This window comes from Mytilus trossulus, chromosome 9 (genome assembly GCF_036588685.1).
Source record: "Mytilus trossulus isolate FHL-02 chromosome 9, PNRI_Mtr1.1.1.hap1, whole genome shotgun sequence".
Taxonomy (NCBI): Eukaryota; Metazoa; Mollusca; class Bivalvia; order Mytilida; family Mytilidae; genus Mytilus; species Mytilus trossulus.
In genome coordinates, this window is record NC_086381.1 from 40,313,861 (window position 1) to 40,331,624 (window position 17,764).

A 17,764-nucleotide genomic window follows, 5' to 3' on the forward strand; every position below is an offset into this window, starting at 1 on the left:
CCAACAGTCTTGACCTTTAACATCTATATGTATATCTATTTTTTCTACGAAAAACATATTTATATGGTTATTTGTTTCCTGGCCAGAAGATCTAGATTTCACCTGTTATAATTTTTTGATTTATAGGAGTTAAAAACAAATAAAAATACAAATATGTATACTATTCAAATAAAATATGTACATATAGCCTACATTGAAGGATCTAAGGGATTAAATAACAGTTGATTTAAGGAGTCAAATCCTGCCGCCGCATTTTTGCGCCTGTCCCTAGTCAGGAGGCTCTCGCCTTTGTTTAGTCTTGTAGTATTTTAACTTTTAGTTTCTTGTGCACAATTTGGAGTTTAGTATGGCGTTCATTATAACTTAACTAGTATATATTTGTAAAGGGGCCATCTGAAGGACGCCTCCGAGTACGGGTGACCTTCTGCTGTTATCTGCTCTATGGTCGGGTTGTTGTCTCTTTGGCACATTCCCCCTTTTTATTCTTAATTTGATATTGTGATTAATTTCATGTCCAGATAACAAATGGATAAACAGACTCAGTAGCAATAACATTATGTTAGAAACGGTCTTACCATACAAAACCTTGAGCATTGCATGTGCACAAACGTTTGGCACTGAACTAAACTTAAAAAGTACACATTTTACTGTTTGATAACACAGTAACTTTAATACCACGTAGGTTGTGATTCTATCTTATTATAAAATTACTAACCTGCACTTTTGGAACTGGACTGACAGGAGATATATTCTAGTAGATTTAGGGGTGCGTCTTTTGGTTTTTGTTGAAATTTAATCTCTTTCTTCTTGCTTTTGGAGTTTCACATGAAGCTGTCAATGGCTTCTTTCCATAAGGTTCACGTGTGTATTCCGACTTCACTGGAGTCAAACATTCCCTCGATCTTTTCTTGGTTGGAGATTGTTTTCCTGTGCAAGTGAACATGATTTGATTCATGGAGTTATTGCAGTTCTGTTTTCTGGATGCGGCAATGACAATTTTGTAGATGCTTCAGAGTCTGATAAAGTAGAAAGTGTCTTCTGACTCATATATATACCCTGTTTAACATTATAGCACTAACTGTCCAAACACCACTGAATTCTTGCAGTTCAACACAACCGTAACAGGTAAACTGACTTCAAATTTTCTAATATATTGATTTCACCGTGAATCTTATGAATATTCCTTCTGCATTCCTTCGTTAAACTCTTCAGATCAAACACGTGTGTACAATGAAAACACGTTTCTTGATCAATTGCACATGTTTACAAACAATGTTGAACTCCTTCTGTATTTCGCGCCATCCGTCAAGATATATTTAATCCCTGATGCAGCTCGTTTTTTTAATTTACGATTGACTGTAATTTACTTCAGGCGTTAGTTGAGTTTTCGTACTGATCGGAATATAACGACTGGATTATTCGGGTTATGTTTTATATTGTTATATTGGGGCATATAATAGCTGGCTATGCGATTAGGGCGGCTTTGTTTATTAATGAAGGCTGTACGGTGACCTTAATTGTTAATTTATGTGTCTTGTTTGTCTCTTGTCGAGAGTTGTTTCCTTGGCAATCATACCACATCTCCTTTTTTATAGATAATTCAACTCTTTATAAATCCAATAAACTTATCCTTTGTATCCCAAACATATATACTAGTAGTTATGTTCATTGTATGTATTGTACAACTTTTGTCAGATACTCATAGCTAGACTGGCTTTCTCTTGATCATATAGGAAGATAAATTTGACCTAACAAACCAAACTTAGACGAAACACAGTATATTAATACGTTAAATATGTATATCATAACTGTATGTTGACGGTTTGAAAGACATCTATTTATAGTTGCCTTATGGTCCCAATTGTAGCCCTATTGACCTTAAAGGTGTGAAACACAAAATACACACAGTATGTCTCAGGAATCATATGAAATAGGACAGATTAAGGAAATCAACCCTGCATGTCATTGCTTTGGTGAATAAATAACCATGCTTTTTTATAGATTTGCTGTTTCTGTAAATTATTTTGCAATTTCAGGTCACATGGTTATTTGTTGTAGGTTAAACACCAAAATTTATTAAAAACGCGATGATTTTGATTTTCCTCAAGTCAGCTTTCCATTTCTGTGTAGCAACATCCCAGCGGCACCAGCATACGGAGTATATGTGTCTCAATTGATAAGTTACTCTAGAGCAAGCTCAACGTACGTTGATTTTGTTGAACGGGGAATACTACTTTCTCAAAACAGGGCTATGAATCAATTAAATCAAGGCCATCATTCAAGAAATGTTAAGGTCGCAATCATGAGCTGATTGGTAATTAAGACAGATTGTGTCTGAAATCATATCTGATATTCTCCCTTAGACATAATTGACTTCCATCATTACCGAACTGAACCAAGAAATAACACGACGAATGCCGTATACGACGGTGCAGAAAATGCTTAACCTTCTGGGAGCACCTGATTTTACTCCCGGTTTTTAGTGGAGTTCGTGTTGTTTCTAAATCATTATTTATATCTGTTGATGTAAATACCCTTTGGTTTTTTGAGTCTCTGATTACTCCTTGGTTTTGGTTGTTATTGTCTTAAGCCTTTAAAAATCAGAAACTAGAGGCTCTAAAGAGCCTGTGTCGCTCACCTTGGTCTATGTGCATATTAAACAAAGGACACAAATGGATTCATGACAAAATTGTATTTTGGTGATTGTGATGTGTTTGAAGTTCTTACTTTACTGAACGATTTTGCTTCTTACAATTATATCTATCATGAACTTTGCCCATTAGTAACAGAGAACTATATTTGGTAAAAATTTACATAAATTTACCAAATTAATGAAAATTGTTAAAAATTGACTATAAAGGGCAATAACTCCTTAAGGGGTCAATTGACCATTTAGGTCAAGTTGACTTATTTGTAGATCTTACTTTGCTGAACATTATTGCTGTTTACAGTTTATCGCTATCTATAATAGTATTCAAGATAACCAAAAACGGCAAAATTTCTTTAAAAATTACCAATTGGAGGGCAGCAACCCAACAACCAGTTGTCCAATTCATCTGAAAAATTCAGGGCAGATAGATTTGGACTTGATTAACAATTTAACTTCCTGTCAGATTTGCTCTAGATGCTTTGGTTTCATAGTTATAAGCAAAAAACTGCATTTTACCCCTATGTTCTATTTTTAGCCGTGGCGGCCATCTTGGTTGAATGGCCAGGTCATCGGACACATTTTTCAAACTAGATACCCCAAAGATGATTGTGGCCTTGTAGTTTCAGTGGAGATTTTGTAAAAGATTACTTAGATTTATGAAAAATGGTTAAAGATTGACTATAAAGGGCAATAACTCCTAAAGGGGTCAACTGACCATTTTGGTCATGTTGACTTATTTGTAGATCTTACTTTGCTGAACATTATTGCTGTTTACAGTTTATCTCTATCTATAATAATATTCAAGATAATAACCAAAAACAGAAAAATTTCCTCAAAATTACCAATTCAGGGGCAGCAACCCAACAACCGATTGACCGATTCATCTGAAAAATTTAGGGCAGATAGATCTTGACCTGATAAACATTTTTATCCCATGTCAGATTTCCTCAAAATGCTTTGGTTTTTAAGTTATAAGCCAAAAACTGCATTTTACCCCTTTGTTCTATTTTAAGCCGTGGCGGCCATCTTGGTTGGTTGACCAGGTCACGCCACACATTTTTTAAACTAGATACCCCAAAGATGATTGTGGCCAAGTTTGGATTATTTTGGCCCAGTAGTTTCAGAGGAGAAGATTTTTGTAAAAGATTACTTTAATTAACGAAAAATGGTTAAAAATTGACTATAAAGAGCAATAACTCCTAAACGGGTCAACTGACCATTTTGGTCATGTTGACTTATTTGTAGATCTTACTTTGATGAACATTATTGCTGTTTACAGTTTATCTCTAACTATAATAATATTCAAGATAATAACCAAAAACAGCAAAATTTCTTCAAAATTACCAATTCAGGGGCAGCAACCCAACAACCGATTGACCGATTCATCTGAAAATTTCAGGGCAAATAGATCTTGACCTGATAAACATTTTTACCCCATGTCAGATTTGCTCTAAATGCTTTGGTTTTTGAGTTATAAGCCAAAAACTGCATTTTACCCCTATGTTCTATTTTTAACGGTGGCGGCCATCTTGGTTGGTTGACCGGGTCACCCCACACATTTTTTAAACTAGATACCCCAATGATGATTGTGACCAAGTTTGGTTTGATTTGGCCCAGTAGTTTCAGAGGAGAAGATTTTTGTAAAAGTTAACGACGACGGACGACGACGACGACGGACGACGACGGACGACGACGGACGACGACGGACGACGACGGACGACGACGGACGACGCCGGACGCCGGACGCCAAGTGATGAGAAAAGCTCACTTGGCCCTTCGGGCCAGGTGAGCTAAAAAGGAGGGATAATTTGATTAGTTTATTTCTAGTGTGGTTATTATCTATCAATCAATGAAATATCATTTGAAATCTTAACTGTAGTACTTGACACGATAAAGCTTTACTAATGCCAATTAAGAAACATTTTGACATACTTCAGTTGTGAGATTGAAGACTTGGAGTTAATTAAGACAATAATAAACATATAATGATTTCTTAACATTCTTTATTCGACTTATGAAATTCATGCAAGTGTCATATTCAATTTTTGTTATTTTTGTTATTTTTCTTTTCTTTGTTATTTTTCTTGTCTGTGTTATTTTTCTTTCCTTTGTTATTACTTTTATTGTTCTTGCTTTTCTTATCTTTTTTATTCTTTTTATTTTCATTTTTAAGTTTTTCTTTAATCCAGTCTGTATAAGCAGAAACTGTGACATGAACACTTGGAATACTTCCATCGCAAGGGGTAGGACCAAACGATAATACACCTACTAGCTTTTTACTGCAAACCAAAGGCCCACCACTATCTCTCTGAATAAACAAAATTTCATTTCTTAAAATAAATACAATATAAGTATACAAAGCCAAGTTCTTGAGTCAATAAAAACCACCAGTCAAAACTTATTTTTGTTTTATCGGCGAGTGTTCACTGATACCTTACGCCCTATTCTTTTTATCAATAGAATTTTGAGAATCTAAGAGTTTGCAGTTGTGTATATAGAAATACTCCCGTCTACCATGTTGAAGACACCATCACGACTTGGCTGACAATAACGGAACATCTGTTTCACAAATGACGACGGATGAATTCCATTCGTCGTTATCATAATTACACAATCCCTTTCACTTTTTGAAACTTATTTGAAGTGTTTTTATTTTCACGAATAACACGAAAGTGAAATATGTGTAACAAGATCTGACCTTTATTGACAACTGAGATCAATCCCGCTTAAAGGAGTTCGTGTTTGTTAGTTGCGAGTTTACTATGGTGTGGTTTATAGTCTAATGTTTGTCTTTTGATGCGTGTATCCTTTTTGATGTAGCGTAGTCTGACTTATGTGTTTGAACGTCTCTTTAGTATATTTAGTCTCTCGTTTATATCAACATATTTAAAATTTGAACCGAGAAACGTGGTGCCTATTTTCTACGATGTATACGAAGTGTTTATAACATATATGTTAATAGAACGTCTAGATATAAGCCAACAATCTTTCTCGCGAGGGCACGGGTTAATTATGAGTAATGATACGTATACATAATAATTAAAATAAAGTCAGATATCTTCAAAAGTTTTTTCGATCATCAAATATCATTTATCTGGAAATTACCTAACCAATGTGAAATTTACGGAAACATGAAAATAACTTTGAATTAATTATGTGGGCTAATGAAATATAGTTACATTACAAGAATCTTTTTTCCCATCCTGAAGACATGTGATGTTCACCGAGGACTTGGATGGAAAAGACCAGGAAGCCTTACAGTAGTCTTTAGCAACAACAGGCATTGACACTACTTGCAGACGATCAGGATAGTTCACCCCTATAATAAAAAGTATCAAATAGACCAAATTAATTATGTTGTAAAAATCCTTAAATGATAAGTTTTTAAGGAGACGTAAGAGTTAAACTCTAACAAAGATACTTTTAAAATCCCGTCACTTTATTGTTGTTTTTTTTTCATTTATCAAGGTCCTACGATGATATTTTCTTTTAATAATTTCCAGAAAATATGCGTTTCCTTTGTATTTGGTTTTACCTAAACAAATACTCATGTGTCCGGTTTGCTTGCAGATTGCAAACGTACACATTTTATTATTAACATTCGTAAGTTATTTTTTTTTTGCACACACATAACTAAAAAGTGGTTGCACGATTACTGGATGTCACCTACATGTCTTCTTTCATAAAATAAGTTTTTTTATTATCCAACATTTACATTTTGCAATAGAGAATTGAAACATTAGAACATCTAATCTGGGAAGTGAGCAAAATCCAAAACTATAAAAAAGGATTGCAAAAAAGTATTCAATTTATGATGCCGAAAGTCATTTAAATGGATTTCAAAAACCGCCAAGAGTGGATAAGAAATAACATGGTGGCAGTGTGACCATTTTAGTGAAAAATAGTCAACATTTAATTGTACGGCATGAACTATTTGTAAGCAATCTGGAATTACTTTGGCTTGAAGTGAGGAATTGTAGTAACATGTTTACTTTGTGTGTTATGCTGGCCTCGAAACTCAAACTCTCATATATGAAACTTAATTATTGAGTTACATAATAAAGCACCTGGTTAGTTTTTGCTAATTTCGCTTTGTGGTGATTTGAATTTGGATATGATGTCAAAACATATAACTCTTAATAAAAGTAACTTTATCGTTTACATTTTATAGAAAATGATGTTTGGGAGTCTTTTTTACAGCCAAAACTCGAGCTTGTTTTGAATTATGTGTGAATAACAGAAAAACATCATTACATCAATATTTATTCTTTCGCCGACATGCAGTCTTATATTCCCGTTTTAGTAAAAAAAAACAAAAAAACTTTTAAACAATATTGATTTTAATGACAAATTCCTGATTTACAGCGTGCTTATTATGACGGTCTTATATCGGTACTGGCTGGGATGATGTTATTTCAGTCGAACTTTCATTAAATACTTGAAAACAGCACTCGTTTAACAGGCAAATTCGTGATTTTAAGCGTGCAGATTATGACGGTCTCAACAACAATATATCGGTTCTGACTGGTATGATGTTATTTCAGTCGAAATTTGATTTAATACTCGTTTAACAGGCAAATTCGTGATTTTAAGCGTGCAGATTATATTGGTCTTAACAACCAGTTGCTCGGTACTGACTGGGATGTCGTAGTTTTTAATTCAAATAAAACAAATTATATTGATGAATGTGAAATTTGTCAAACCATTGTAAAGTATTGTCAATAGATATATATCTACTAGAACTATTACAGTAAGACCATATGATTAAACATTTAGAAACAATTTGATCTTGATAAGAACAAATATTAGACATCGAAATACAATTCAGAACAAACAGAAAACTTTCCAGAACACTTGAAGAATAAACGAAATTCGTAATGTTTTCATTCTAAATTATAAGAGATATTCGACAAAATTGGCAGGATATAACAAAATTTGGGACCTGGAAACATAGATCGCAGGCGTCGACAGACTAAATACAAAAGTTAAACATTTAAAATATCAGTTTAGTTATAAAAGCAAAAAATGACCATGATTACAAACTGATATCACAATTTCATGAACTTATTGTCATGGTATTTAATAAAATTCGTTGTCACAGAGAAAGTAATATAAGACCAGTTAAGAGTCTTGAATGTTAACAAAACAGCTGGAATGGCGGTGTCAGTCCTATCTTTTATGGATATCTAGCTTTATTTTGAAATCATTAACTAAATAATTTTGATATATATCTATTAGTTAAACGACTAAGAAGCAAATATAACCGGGATACGAGATGGAAGGATGACATGCCAAGGTACTATGGTTTATTACAGTCAGGTTTTGGTAATTAAATCACACGTTATCCCCATTGCATTGTCATTGTATAAAACATATTTGCGTGCAAAGAACTCTACTCCAAAAGGACCAAAAAAGTTAACCAGCTTGTATGGGGCTTAAGTTGTACTGTTTGATGATGAACCATTTGTACAATTGTTTTAGTAATTATTCAAAGACATCTCTTATTTGGGTGTACGCAATGTACCTCGTATCGTATTTATCATATTTCATGCATTTCTGTCGTTTAGATATTTAATCCCGAGTATTTTTATTAACGTTCTAAAGTTTTTCTCATTAAATCCTTTTACCTACACTATTTTTATCATAATTCAAACCAAGAAAATAGTAAACGACTTCTCTAAATCTCCTAATCATGTTGTTTAACGTTCGCGAGAAAATAAAAAGCAAATTAGAAAGTCAAGGTATCTGATTAAAATTTAGTGGTGCTGCTATTCTTATACTAGTATAGTCTGTCTTTTCGTCTTTTAAGTTTTTTTTTGTCTATGGCGTTGTCCTTTTGTGTTAGACTTATGAGTTTGAATATCCGTTTTGTATCTTTAACCTCTAATTTCTATTAATAATTTATGAAAAATCTAACCAGTAGCATTGGTATTTCCCCATCCAGATATTGTGCATAATTCACCAGTATAATTTTTCCCTATATCCGTGTCCAGGTCGATTTTATTAACGGTAGACCCAAATTTAAGCGGCGTCTTTAGCTGTAGTAGCATCAGGTCAGGATCGACACTATCCCCACCAACTCCAACATATTCTTCGTGCTGAAACACAATGAGCACAATTTAGTTTATTGTATATTAATCAGTATATGCAAACGATATGATTGAAGTTTGTACAAAATAAAACAAAAGAAAACAGTTTCAAGATTTTTGTCTTCAAAGAAAAACTGAGTATGAAGTCGTAGTTGTTATGGCTTTCTAACATTTTACATCTGAGCATAGTTTTGTGTAGACGAAGCGTACTTCTGGTGTATAAAAATATTTTTTAACCTTTTACCTTTCGATGGCTACTATTCGTTTGCTTCTTTGTCTTATGTATTTCGTGTTTATTTATTGTAACACTGTCGTGACACGCTGTCATTTTAATGTTGTAATTAACACAGTCATTTAAGTGGGAGGTTTGGCATGCCACAACACCGACAGGAAAGCAGGATAGGCGTAATATTACATGTACACCTATGTCAATGAATATTTAGGTATATTATATACTTCTTATAGTCCATACCACATAGTATTTTTTCAAGGGAATAATCTGTTTCATCTGACTTAAAAAAGAGCTTCCAGCTACTACTCTCATATTCTTTGGCCTACAATAGAAATAAAATCAAACTGTATCGATATAATGAAGACATATTCTAATATACTACATGAAAACAGATGCGTGATTGCAAAAAAGATAGCCTTCCACACCAAATGACACTGAGTAGCTAGGTAACTACACATTCTTTATCATCAGATGGTGGATGGAAAATAAGCAGGTATATGACATGTCAGCACTTATTCAATCGTTGAACAAACAAACCTAAGCGTTGCAACATCAATGGCAAGGTATTCCTCATGTACTGAAGAAAAGTCTTTAGAAGAGGGTTACATGCATGTTATGTAACACGCGTCTTTGATATATATGTTGTATATTTTTTCAGTTAAAACAAAAGACGAATAAGTCCGAGGAAATGAATGCCCACTCTCAAGCTTTTCATCTGGCCAAAATCAGTTGGAATAATTCTTGACCGTTATATAACTAACAACTCAGATGTCTATACGTCAAACACTCAAATCAATCAATGTGTTCGTAGATAGTAGATGTTTTTGGTTCTGTTGGGTTGTTCCTTTTGGGATTGTTATACGATGATGACTGATGTACCCATATTTTGACTATTTTATTTATTGTGGTTGTTTATTTAACGCATCAATGTAAATATAACGGAATTTGATAAGACTGTTATTAAGGTGAGAGGGTTAGCGTTATAGACCCAGGTTTAATCCACCATTTTCTACATCAGAAAATTCCTGTACCAATTCAGGAATATGACACTTCTTGTCCTTTCGTTTTTGATTTTGCCATGTGATTATGGACTTTCCTCTAAGTTCAGTATTTTTGTGATTTTACTTTTTTCTATATATTTTGTCGTTCTAAGCATTGTATATGAGTTTCGTAGAATTTCAATGACACATCTTAAGCTAAAGTGCAGATATGATACGAAGGTTCATAACTCTAGTACAGTCAGTCACTACCAGTTGCAAAATGCAAGCTTGAACTTATTCTACTAGTTCTTCGAATTGTGTAAAAGTTACATCAGTAAAGCGTAAGTGAATTGCGGATACGAAAGAAATGCATATTCCAAGGTATAAAGGGGTATAATTGTAGAGCCTTAGACGTACTGCTGTCAAAACTCTATAATCGTCTGCAATTGTTGGTTCTTAGCATTATAAATATTATCAACTTCGAATGAGTTCAAACATAACTTTATTGGTTGACCGTTATGGAAATAACCGTTTCACAAATGATATCGGATATGTTCCTTACGTCGTAACTACAATCTTCTTCCCTTCCATTAACGTAACCCCCCGAATTAGACTATTTACGGGATTTGTAATAACACATGTAACATAAGCAACACGACGGGTGCCACATGTAAAGCAAGATCACTCCTAGATTTGGTGGGGCTTGTGTTGCTTATTCTTTGGTTTTCTATGTTGTAGCATGTGTTCTTTTGTTTATCTTTTTGTGTTTTTCATTTTTATCCAGGTGTTGTCAGTTTATTTTCGATTTATGAATTCGAATGTCCCTCTGGTAACTTTCGTCCCTCTGTTAGAGTGAAGAATCAAAAACTGGACAAACGGACAATACAAGACGACTACTTGACAATTATGACCATATCAAAAATTATACGCTTTTTTTAAGGTCTTCATAAATTAATGTTTCTTTTAATTGTTACTTTTTTAATTGTGTATTCAACGTTAAAGGAAATCAGACGTGGATCTTAACTTTATTCGTATTTATTTTCTGAATTGATTTTTATAAATGGAGCACGCGTTAGAGACAATAGTTTGACCATAAAAATAGGAATGTATGGATCTCAAATTAAGAGCTATGAAAAATCTTATCCAATGGCATGGTACAATATCAACCAACATTTGAAAGTTAACACTTGACGCATCTAACAATAAAAATAAAACAGTTTCTCGCTATGTATACGGTAGCTGTGAAAAAGCAAACATGGATTAAAATCAATCTTAAGAACTTGACCAATACCTGTGACATTGACCTTATTTTATTTTTAAAGAGGGGCAAAAGATACCAAAAGGGACAGTCAAACTCATTGTTCTAAATAAATTGACAACGCCATGGTTCAAAAACAACATAGAAAACTAAAGACTAAGCAACACAACCCCACCAAAAACTGGGTATATGTTGAACAAATGCCTTCAACTAAAAAAACACATGAAGTCTATGTAAATGGTAATGGTTTACTGGATTTCAAATATTCACTACATCGATTGAAGAAAAATCTCATGTGAAGTCAACAAGTTGCTTGAAACAAAATTATCGCAACATGATGATGATTTAACGAGTAATTTGGAAAATATAAAACAAATCAAAAATAACTCTTCATGGAAGGGTAGGAACACTTCAAAATTTATAATTTTTTAATTGTGTTTGAAATCGAATTGAACAAATTCACGAAAACGTATTAAATTAATTATCATTTTTGATAACACTGTGGACAGAACAATTTGATTGCGCTTAGATCATCAATTGACTGGGTCATATTTAAAGTGAAACGTTCGTTTGTAATGCCTTCTTATCACGTCGTACTTATTATAGAGATTTACATTGTGGAATCATCAAAGATTCTTAATACATAAATTAAATAATTCGAAAAACTAGCACAGGAATTAACCTTGTGTTTGAACTAATTAAATATTCAGATATTCTCTACAGCCGTAATTTTTCTTTACATACACATTTCTATAACTTTTTGTGTTCAACATTAATATGAAACTCTTTTTGTTTTAATTTAAGATTTATACATTAACTGTAAAAAGAATAACTTACTCATAAACAGGATAAATAACACAATGTCCAGCTGTAAGAACCCAACTTCTGTCAATAATTGCTCCTCCGCAAATATGCGTAAAAGTCCCGCCTTCATTATCTCTGGCCTGAAGTGAAACCATCCATGGATGATCTTCTATGTTGGCCTCTTCCCCATTAACAATCTTCACACTTGTATCAGCCGCAAAAGTCTAAATTATGATATAAAATTAATTGAAAAAATACTTTCCATTTTCAACTTTATTTCTTTCGATATTTCTTATCAAATCTTAAGTAAAATCATTTCGACTAGAGAAAGGAAAAAAACCTGTCATCATCCAATAACCTTTAAGGTGGTACCCTACATTTTGACTAAAATTAATTTGGCTCGTGTAATTTTCATAAAATTTTGACAAAGTATTTACTTTGACCCTTTGACAAAAATATAAAACTTTCAAAAAAATTGAACCAAGCATTTTATCATAAAAATTACACTGGTTATAAAGCAGTTTGACAAACACTGATTTTGATCATTGAAAAGCTTAATATTCCCTTAACAACACAACGTAATTAAAACATTTAGCTGATTTTAAAGAGTTATCTCCCTGTAGTGTTAGGTACCACCTTTAAACTCTCTTCGATTACAGCGATTATACAGTTACATCATCAGGTCTAAAAGTCAAAGTAGTTCATTAATAGTGACTTATTCAAAGTAAAGACAATTCTATTGAAACTTAAAAACATATCTTCGCTAAATCACGAACTTTAACATATTTTGAAAAATGATACTAGCATAGCAGTTGTCATAATAAAATTCCCAAGAAAAAAAATAATAATATCATAATGTAATAACACATTCCCTTTTTGGAATTATAGCGATAATTAGGTTTCTATCATAAAATCACAAAATTAAAACAATTCAGTCATGATGAAGGCGGACTACAAAAATAGCTTAAAATCATCTTCCTTTACACTTTTATTTCCGTAACGAGGAGACCAATATGATAGAAGCTACATTCTAGGACATACTGCATACACGTAGTTGCATAGATTAAGTAGTTGACTTCATAAATTATGCCGTTAGTTTTCTCGTTTGAATTAATTGACATTTGTTATTACGGGTCTTTTTTCAAGGTGAGTATGCGGTATGGACTTTGTGCATTGTTGAAGGCCTTACGGTGACCTAGTGTTGTTAATTTTTGTGTCAGTTGGTGTGTTGTGGATAGTTATCTCATGTGCAACCATACCACATCTTTTTTTCATATATCATCATTCATGTAATCTCGGAAGTACTACAGTTCGGCTTATATGCTGTGTTTGTTTGTTTCTTCTAAAACATAATCTTATCTTCCTTTTTGTTTTCAATTACACAAGCAGAATACCACGTTTATACCCGTCTTTCATTACCAACAAAGTTTTCTGTGTTTCCTTTTCAGACCGATGTATGCTAAAACATATTAATGTTCTTAATAAGCAACACTGTTTATAAAAATTGAATTAGATCATATGTTTTATATCTTTAGTAAATATGTATATACGTACCGAAGCAAAAAAGATCACTACAAATACACAAGAAAGTAAAATCATCAATATCATCATTATAATTATTACATTGTATTTTTTAGCATTATCTTTATATTGCATTCGTTTGTGAAAATTCTATTACAACAATTGTATTTGTATAATCATTCTCATTTCTATGATTATTCCTGTACTGAAATCGAAACATCTGAACAGTATTGAATGTCCCGTATTGTCCATGTCTGAAAATAATCAAGATATAACTGATTAACTTATTGTTCAAACGTTCACTTTGATGTTCAGATAAACATGACTTTTTTATGTTTACTTTTGTGGCGATACATAACACTTCACGCTTACCTTATAGTTCAAAGTGGTATTGTTTTGTTTGAAGTTCATGCGATTCTCTGCGTTATTTTATTTGTTTTTGTTATCATTGTGTTTCTCTTCCAAAAAGATTTAAGATACTTGAAAAGAGGAAAATCTGTCACCGAAATTTATAGGTAAACATTATTAACTTACCGACAAATGCGCTAACGATGAATACTCGATACATCTGTGTGCTAACTAACAACTTCACTTCTGAAATCTAAAACATGCAATACCTATTACATGTATCTAATGACTAATTCATCCTAAATATGACAAAGATATATAAAAAATAAATACAAAACTAATGCGATTAACGAACAATCATGAAACATAACAACAAATCATATGAAAAAAGAAAAGAAAAGAATCTTAAAGACACTTTTTCGAGAGAATACTGTCACTTTGTTCAGCTACATCGATTAAAACGATTGCTTTTCAATTGGTACTTTGTCTTTGATTCAACGGTGTTGTTTTATTGCAAGTTTGTTGCCCAGAACCACAAAACAGTAATATAGAATCTAAATGTTTATCTATGATTTCAAATTCTTTGATATACAAAAAAAAACAATGTTTTGCGTTGTCTTGTCTCAAACTATGCATTGTTTAAAAAGATCAAATTTATGATAGTGGAGATATTTCTGCAAGTTGTTAATCCCAAACGTAACAAATACAAGTCTCTCAAATATATTATAGTAAAACATTATACCTGTGTGTCATGTTTGTATAGAAATAAAACAAAAGACAATATATGTATGATATAAACTACCCTCAACTTGTTTTCATTTTCTACGCAATCTGTATCCAAAGTATCCTTATGGCTAACTTGGTAAATACTAATAAATCTTTCATTTTCTCGATCATTCTACTCTTTTTTTCATGCAATATATCTATGAGACCAAGATTGCATCATTTCAGACAAACTTATTCAAAGTAAAAAGATGTAATTTATCAATTGACAAACCTTGAAAACTGAAATTTCTAAGACGGAACAGAAACGTTCGTCGTTGTATTACCTCTTCTGTGATGAATTAAAATCTGAACAGCCAGGTATATATACATGTACATGTACGTAGTGCGTGGTATGTAGTTGAAGCTGTTACATCTTGTTTCGAACATTACATTTTCAGCACGTCGATAATAATTTACCAATTGACACTGGTTAATTGCTGACATTAAATAAATATGTTTCTTATGATAAAACTTAAGATGGGGAATGGATCATAGTGCTTGGTTACTTTTCCTTGCATTTATTGTCAACTAAAAGGAAGATTTGATACTTATTAAGATCATACTATATTAGGTAATGTTCCTAATCAAAACAGTTATTGAAAAAAATTTAAATATTTATAAAATCTTATAAGGGTTCACATAATTCTTCTCGTCAACATTTATGTATTATCATAAACTATTAAGATTTCAGTTATATTGTATATACTGATAACTGGAAGTGTGATCTGTTGAACTGATATGGTGGTTTGATATCCAAGATTAGATAGTCGATTCTAAAAGTAAAAAAGATTGATTTAAATATGGCAGCGGGACAATATTTGATTACTCACAGTCAATTGTAAATCTGAATTCAGACAGTTTATTAACAAATCATAGTAGATACATATTTAATAATGCACGTATCTTTCTAGCTGTAAGAGCTACTAGAATAATTGTGTTCATTTCAAATTATAAATTAAGTAGATGTCAGAATAACCTGTAATCCTACATTTGATGAAATAATCCAAATGTTATCAGCACATCAATGACAAATATTTGAATGATAGATTACCTTAGACGTATTTGGCACAACATTTTGGAATTTTGGATCCTCAATGCTATTCAACTTTGTACTTGTTTGGCTTAATACATATTTTGATATGAGCGTCACTGATGACTCTGATATAGACGAAACGCGCGTCTGGCGTACTAAATTATAATCCTGGTACCTTTTATAACTATTTACATCACTGAGTCGATACCACTGCTGGTGGACGTTTCGTCTCGGAGGATATCATTAGCCCAGTAGTAAACACTTAAGCGATAAAGTGTTTTCATGAATATTAATAATGTGGTCATTTTTATATATTTCTGATTTTTTGGAATTTTTGGAAAAAAACGCGTTTGGCGTACTAAATTATAATCCTGATACTTTTGATAATTAAATATTACACTACATAATTCTAAACATTAGCTAAGATTGATCGAAAGACCATTTGAAATCAGAATTTTTTAATTTGTACGCTGTGCTATCATCTCTGTTTCGGTTCCTGATCGCACAACGCTAGTAACATAATTTACTGTTACCCGTTGTTTTGAAAACGTCAACAAAAAGTTTATTCAAATAAGTTAGGCAAACTGCAGTTCCAACAATATTGATTACACGGCAAATTTCTCACGCTTTTGAGTGTTGGTTTACTTAATTTGGTCTGATCTTTTATTTATATAAAGGGTTTGGAAACTTCTTACTTTGCACATCATAAATCACAAAACCTCTAATGTTGCAAAGGTCAACTAACATTTACTGTTCTTTCGTGATGAAAGCACATTTAGAATTAACTTTTCGGAACTACTTAAAGTACATGATTCATATTATCAACGAAACTTTCAAACAACGTTTTTTGTACATTTATCTTACAAAACAACATGTACTGTTAAAATATTCTTTTAATTTTGCAATTATTGGAATGTTCGTTAACGTAGTAATTACATGTTTGTACTCTTACATTTAATTTATGTTTGTATATATTTTTAATAATTTTCCTGGTGATTGTTCACTACATACAAGATGTCACACTGAATATGATTATAACAATATTATGTAAAATAATGATGTAAAATTAATGGCAAAATGCATTGATTTGTTTGTGTTTTTGTGTCCAAAGGAATAGAACCATGTGTCCTTTTTCACCACAAGAGGCAGAGCTCTAAGTATTTGGCCGAAATATCAACACATTAGAATACCGTTGTCTGTCTGTCCGTCCGTCGTCAACATAACAAATGACGTAACCAAGTTGCATTAAACTTTGTTGAATTGTTTTTATTCATTGACATAAGCTCCCTTACGTTTATTTTTATAAATTATAGATTTTACGTTTCCGAGTTATGGGTTTTATTCATTAAAAAGGGTTGATTTACCAGTTTTATGAAAATAAAATCTGAATTCTGTTAAAAAAAAACTCCAGTTCTCAAACAAACAGTTTTTATTAACATCCATTTACAAATGTATATTCAATTTCGTAATTCTGAAAAATTAACTATCGCAATTGTTAAGTGTTTTATTAATTATTGTGGTATTTAATTACGAATATCAAACGGTAGCTAGATTATTTTTTTTTATCTTGTCCTGGCCGGACTTATTCTTAAAACTTGAAAACTTGAAACTTCACAAGAAGTTTTGCTAAAGGTGCTTCAATTTATAATAAATTAAATAAGATTTTGATTTGACCTCGAAGATCTCCGTCTGTTTGAACGATAAGGGTAATATTGTAGTTGATTTCATTGTGTATCCGATTATTCATTTGATACATGTCAAATGAACAGGAATTTTATTCATAAACAACTGTTTAAACATTGAATTATACGGATGTGTATTGGAAATAAATCTCTAACTTGCTATCAGTAAATGCAAGTACTCTGAATTTGATATGTTTTGTTTTTTTATATTTTAAAGTATATAAGTCAACTTTTTTTTTAAACTGATGTAAACAATTTATTTTGTGTTGTGTCATTGCACCTCTTTCTAAATGAGGAGTAGTTCTACAATCGTAAATGAGCCAGTGCAAGACAAATACCCTGAGATACAGAGATTGTTGCTTGTTGCTTTCCATAATATGTTTTTTTTTATCATTATTGTTT

General features: G+C 32.1%; 1 protein-coding gene across 1 annotated transcript; it reads right to left on the reverse strand.

Annotated features, from left to right (window-relative positions):
- Positions 1-4,663: 4,663 nt before the first annotated feature.
- Positions 4,664-13,945, reverse strand: LOC134684620 (chymotrypsinogen A-like). The gene is made up of 6 exons (XM_063543919.1): positions 13,907-13,945; positions 12,047-12,237; positions 9,212-9,293; positions 8,568-8,748; positions 5,830-5,969; positions 4,664-4,958 (listed from the first exon to the last, which is right to left on the reverse strand). The coding sequence occupies exons 1-6, from the start codon at positions 13,943-13,945 to the stop codon at positions 4,689-4,691; spliced, it is 903 nt and encodes a 300-aa protein (XP_063399989.1). The 3' UTR covers positions 4,664-4,688.
- Positions 13,946-17,764: the final 3,819 nt, after the last annotated feature.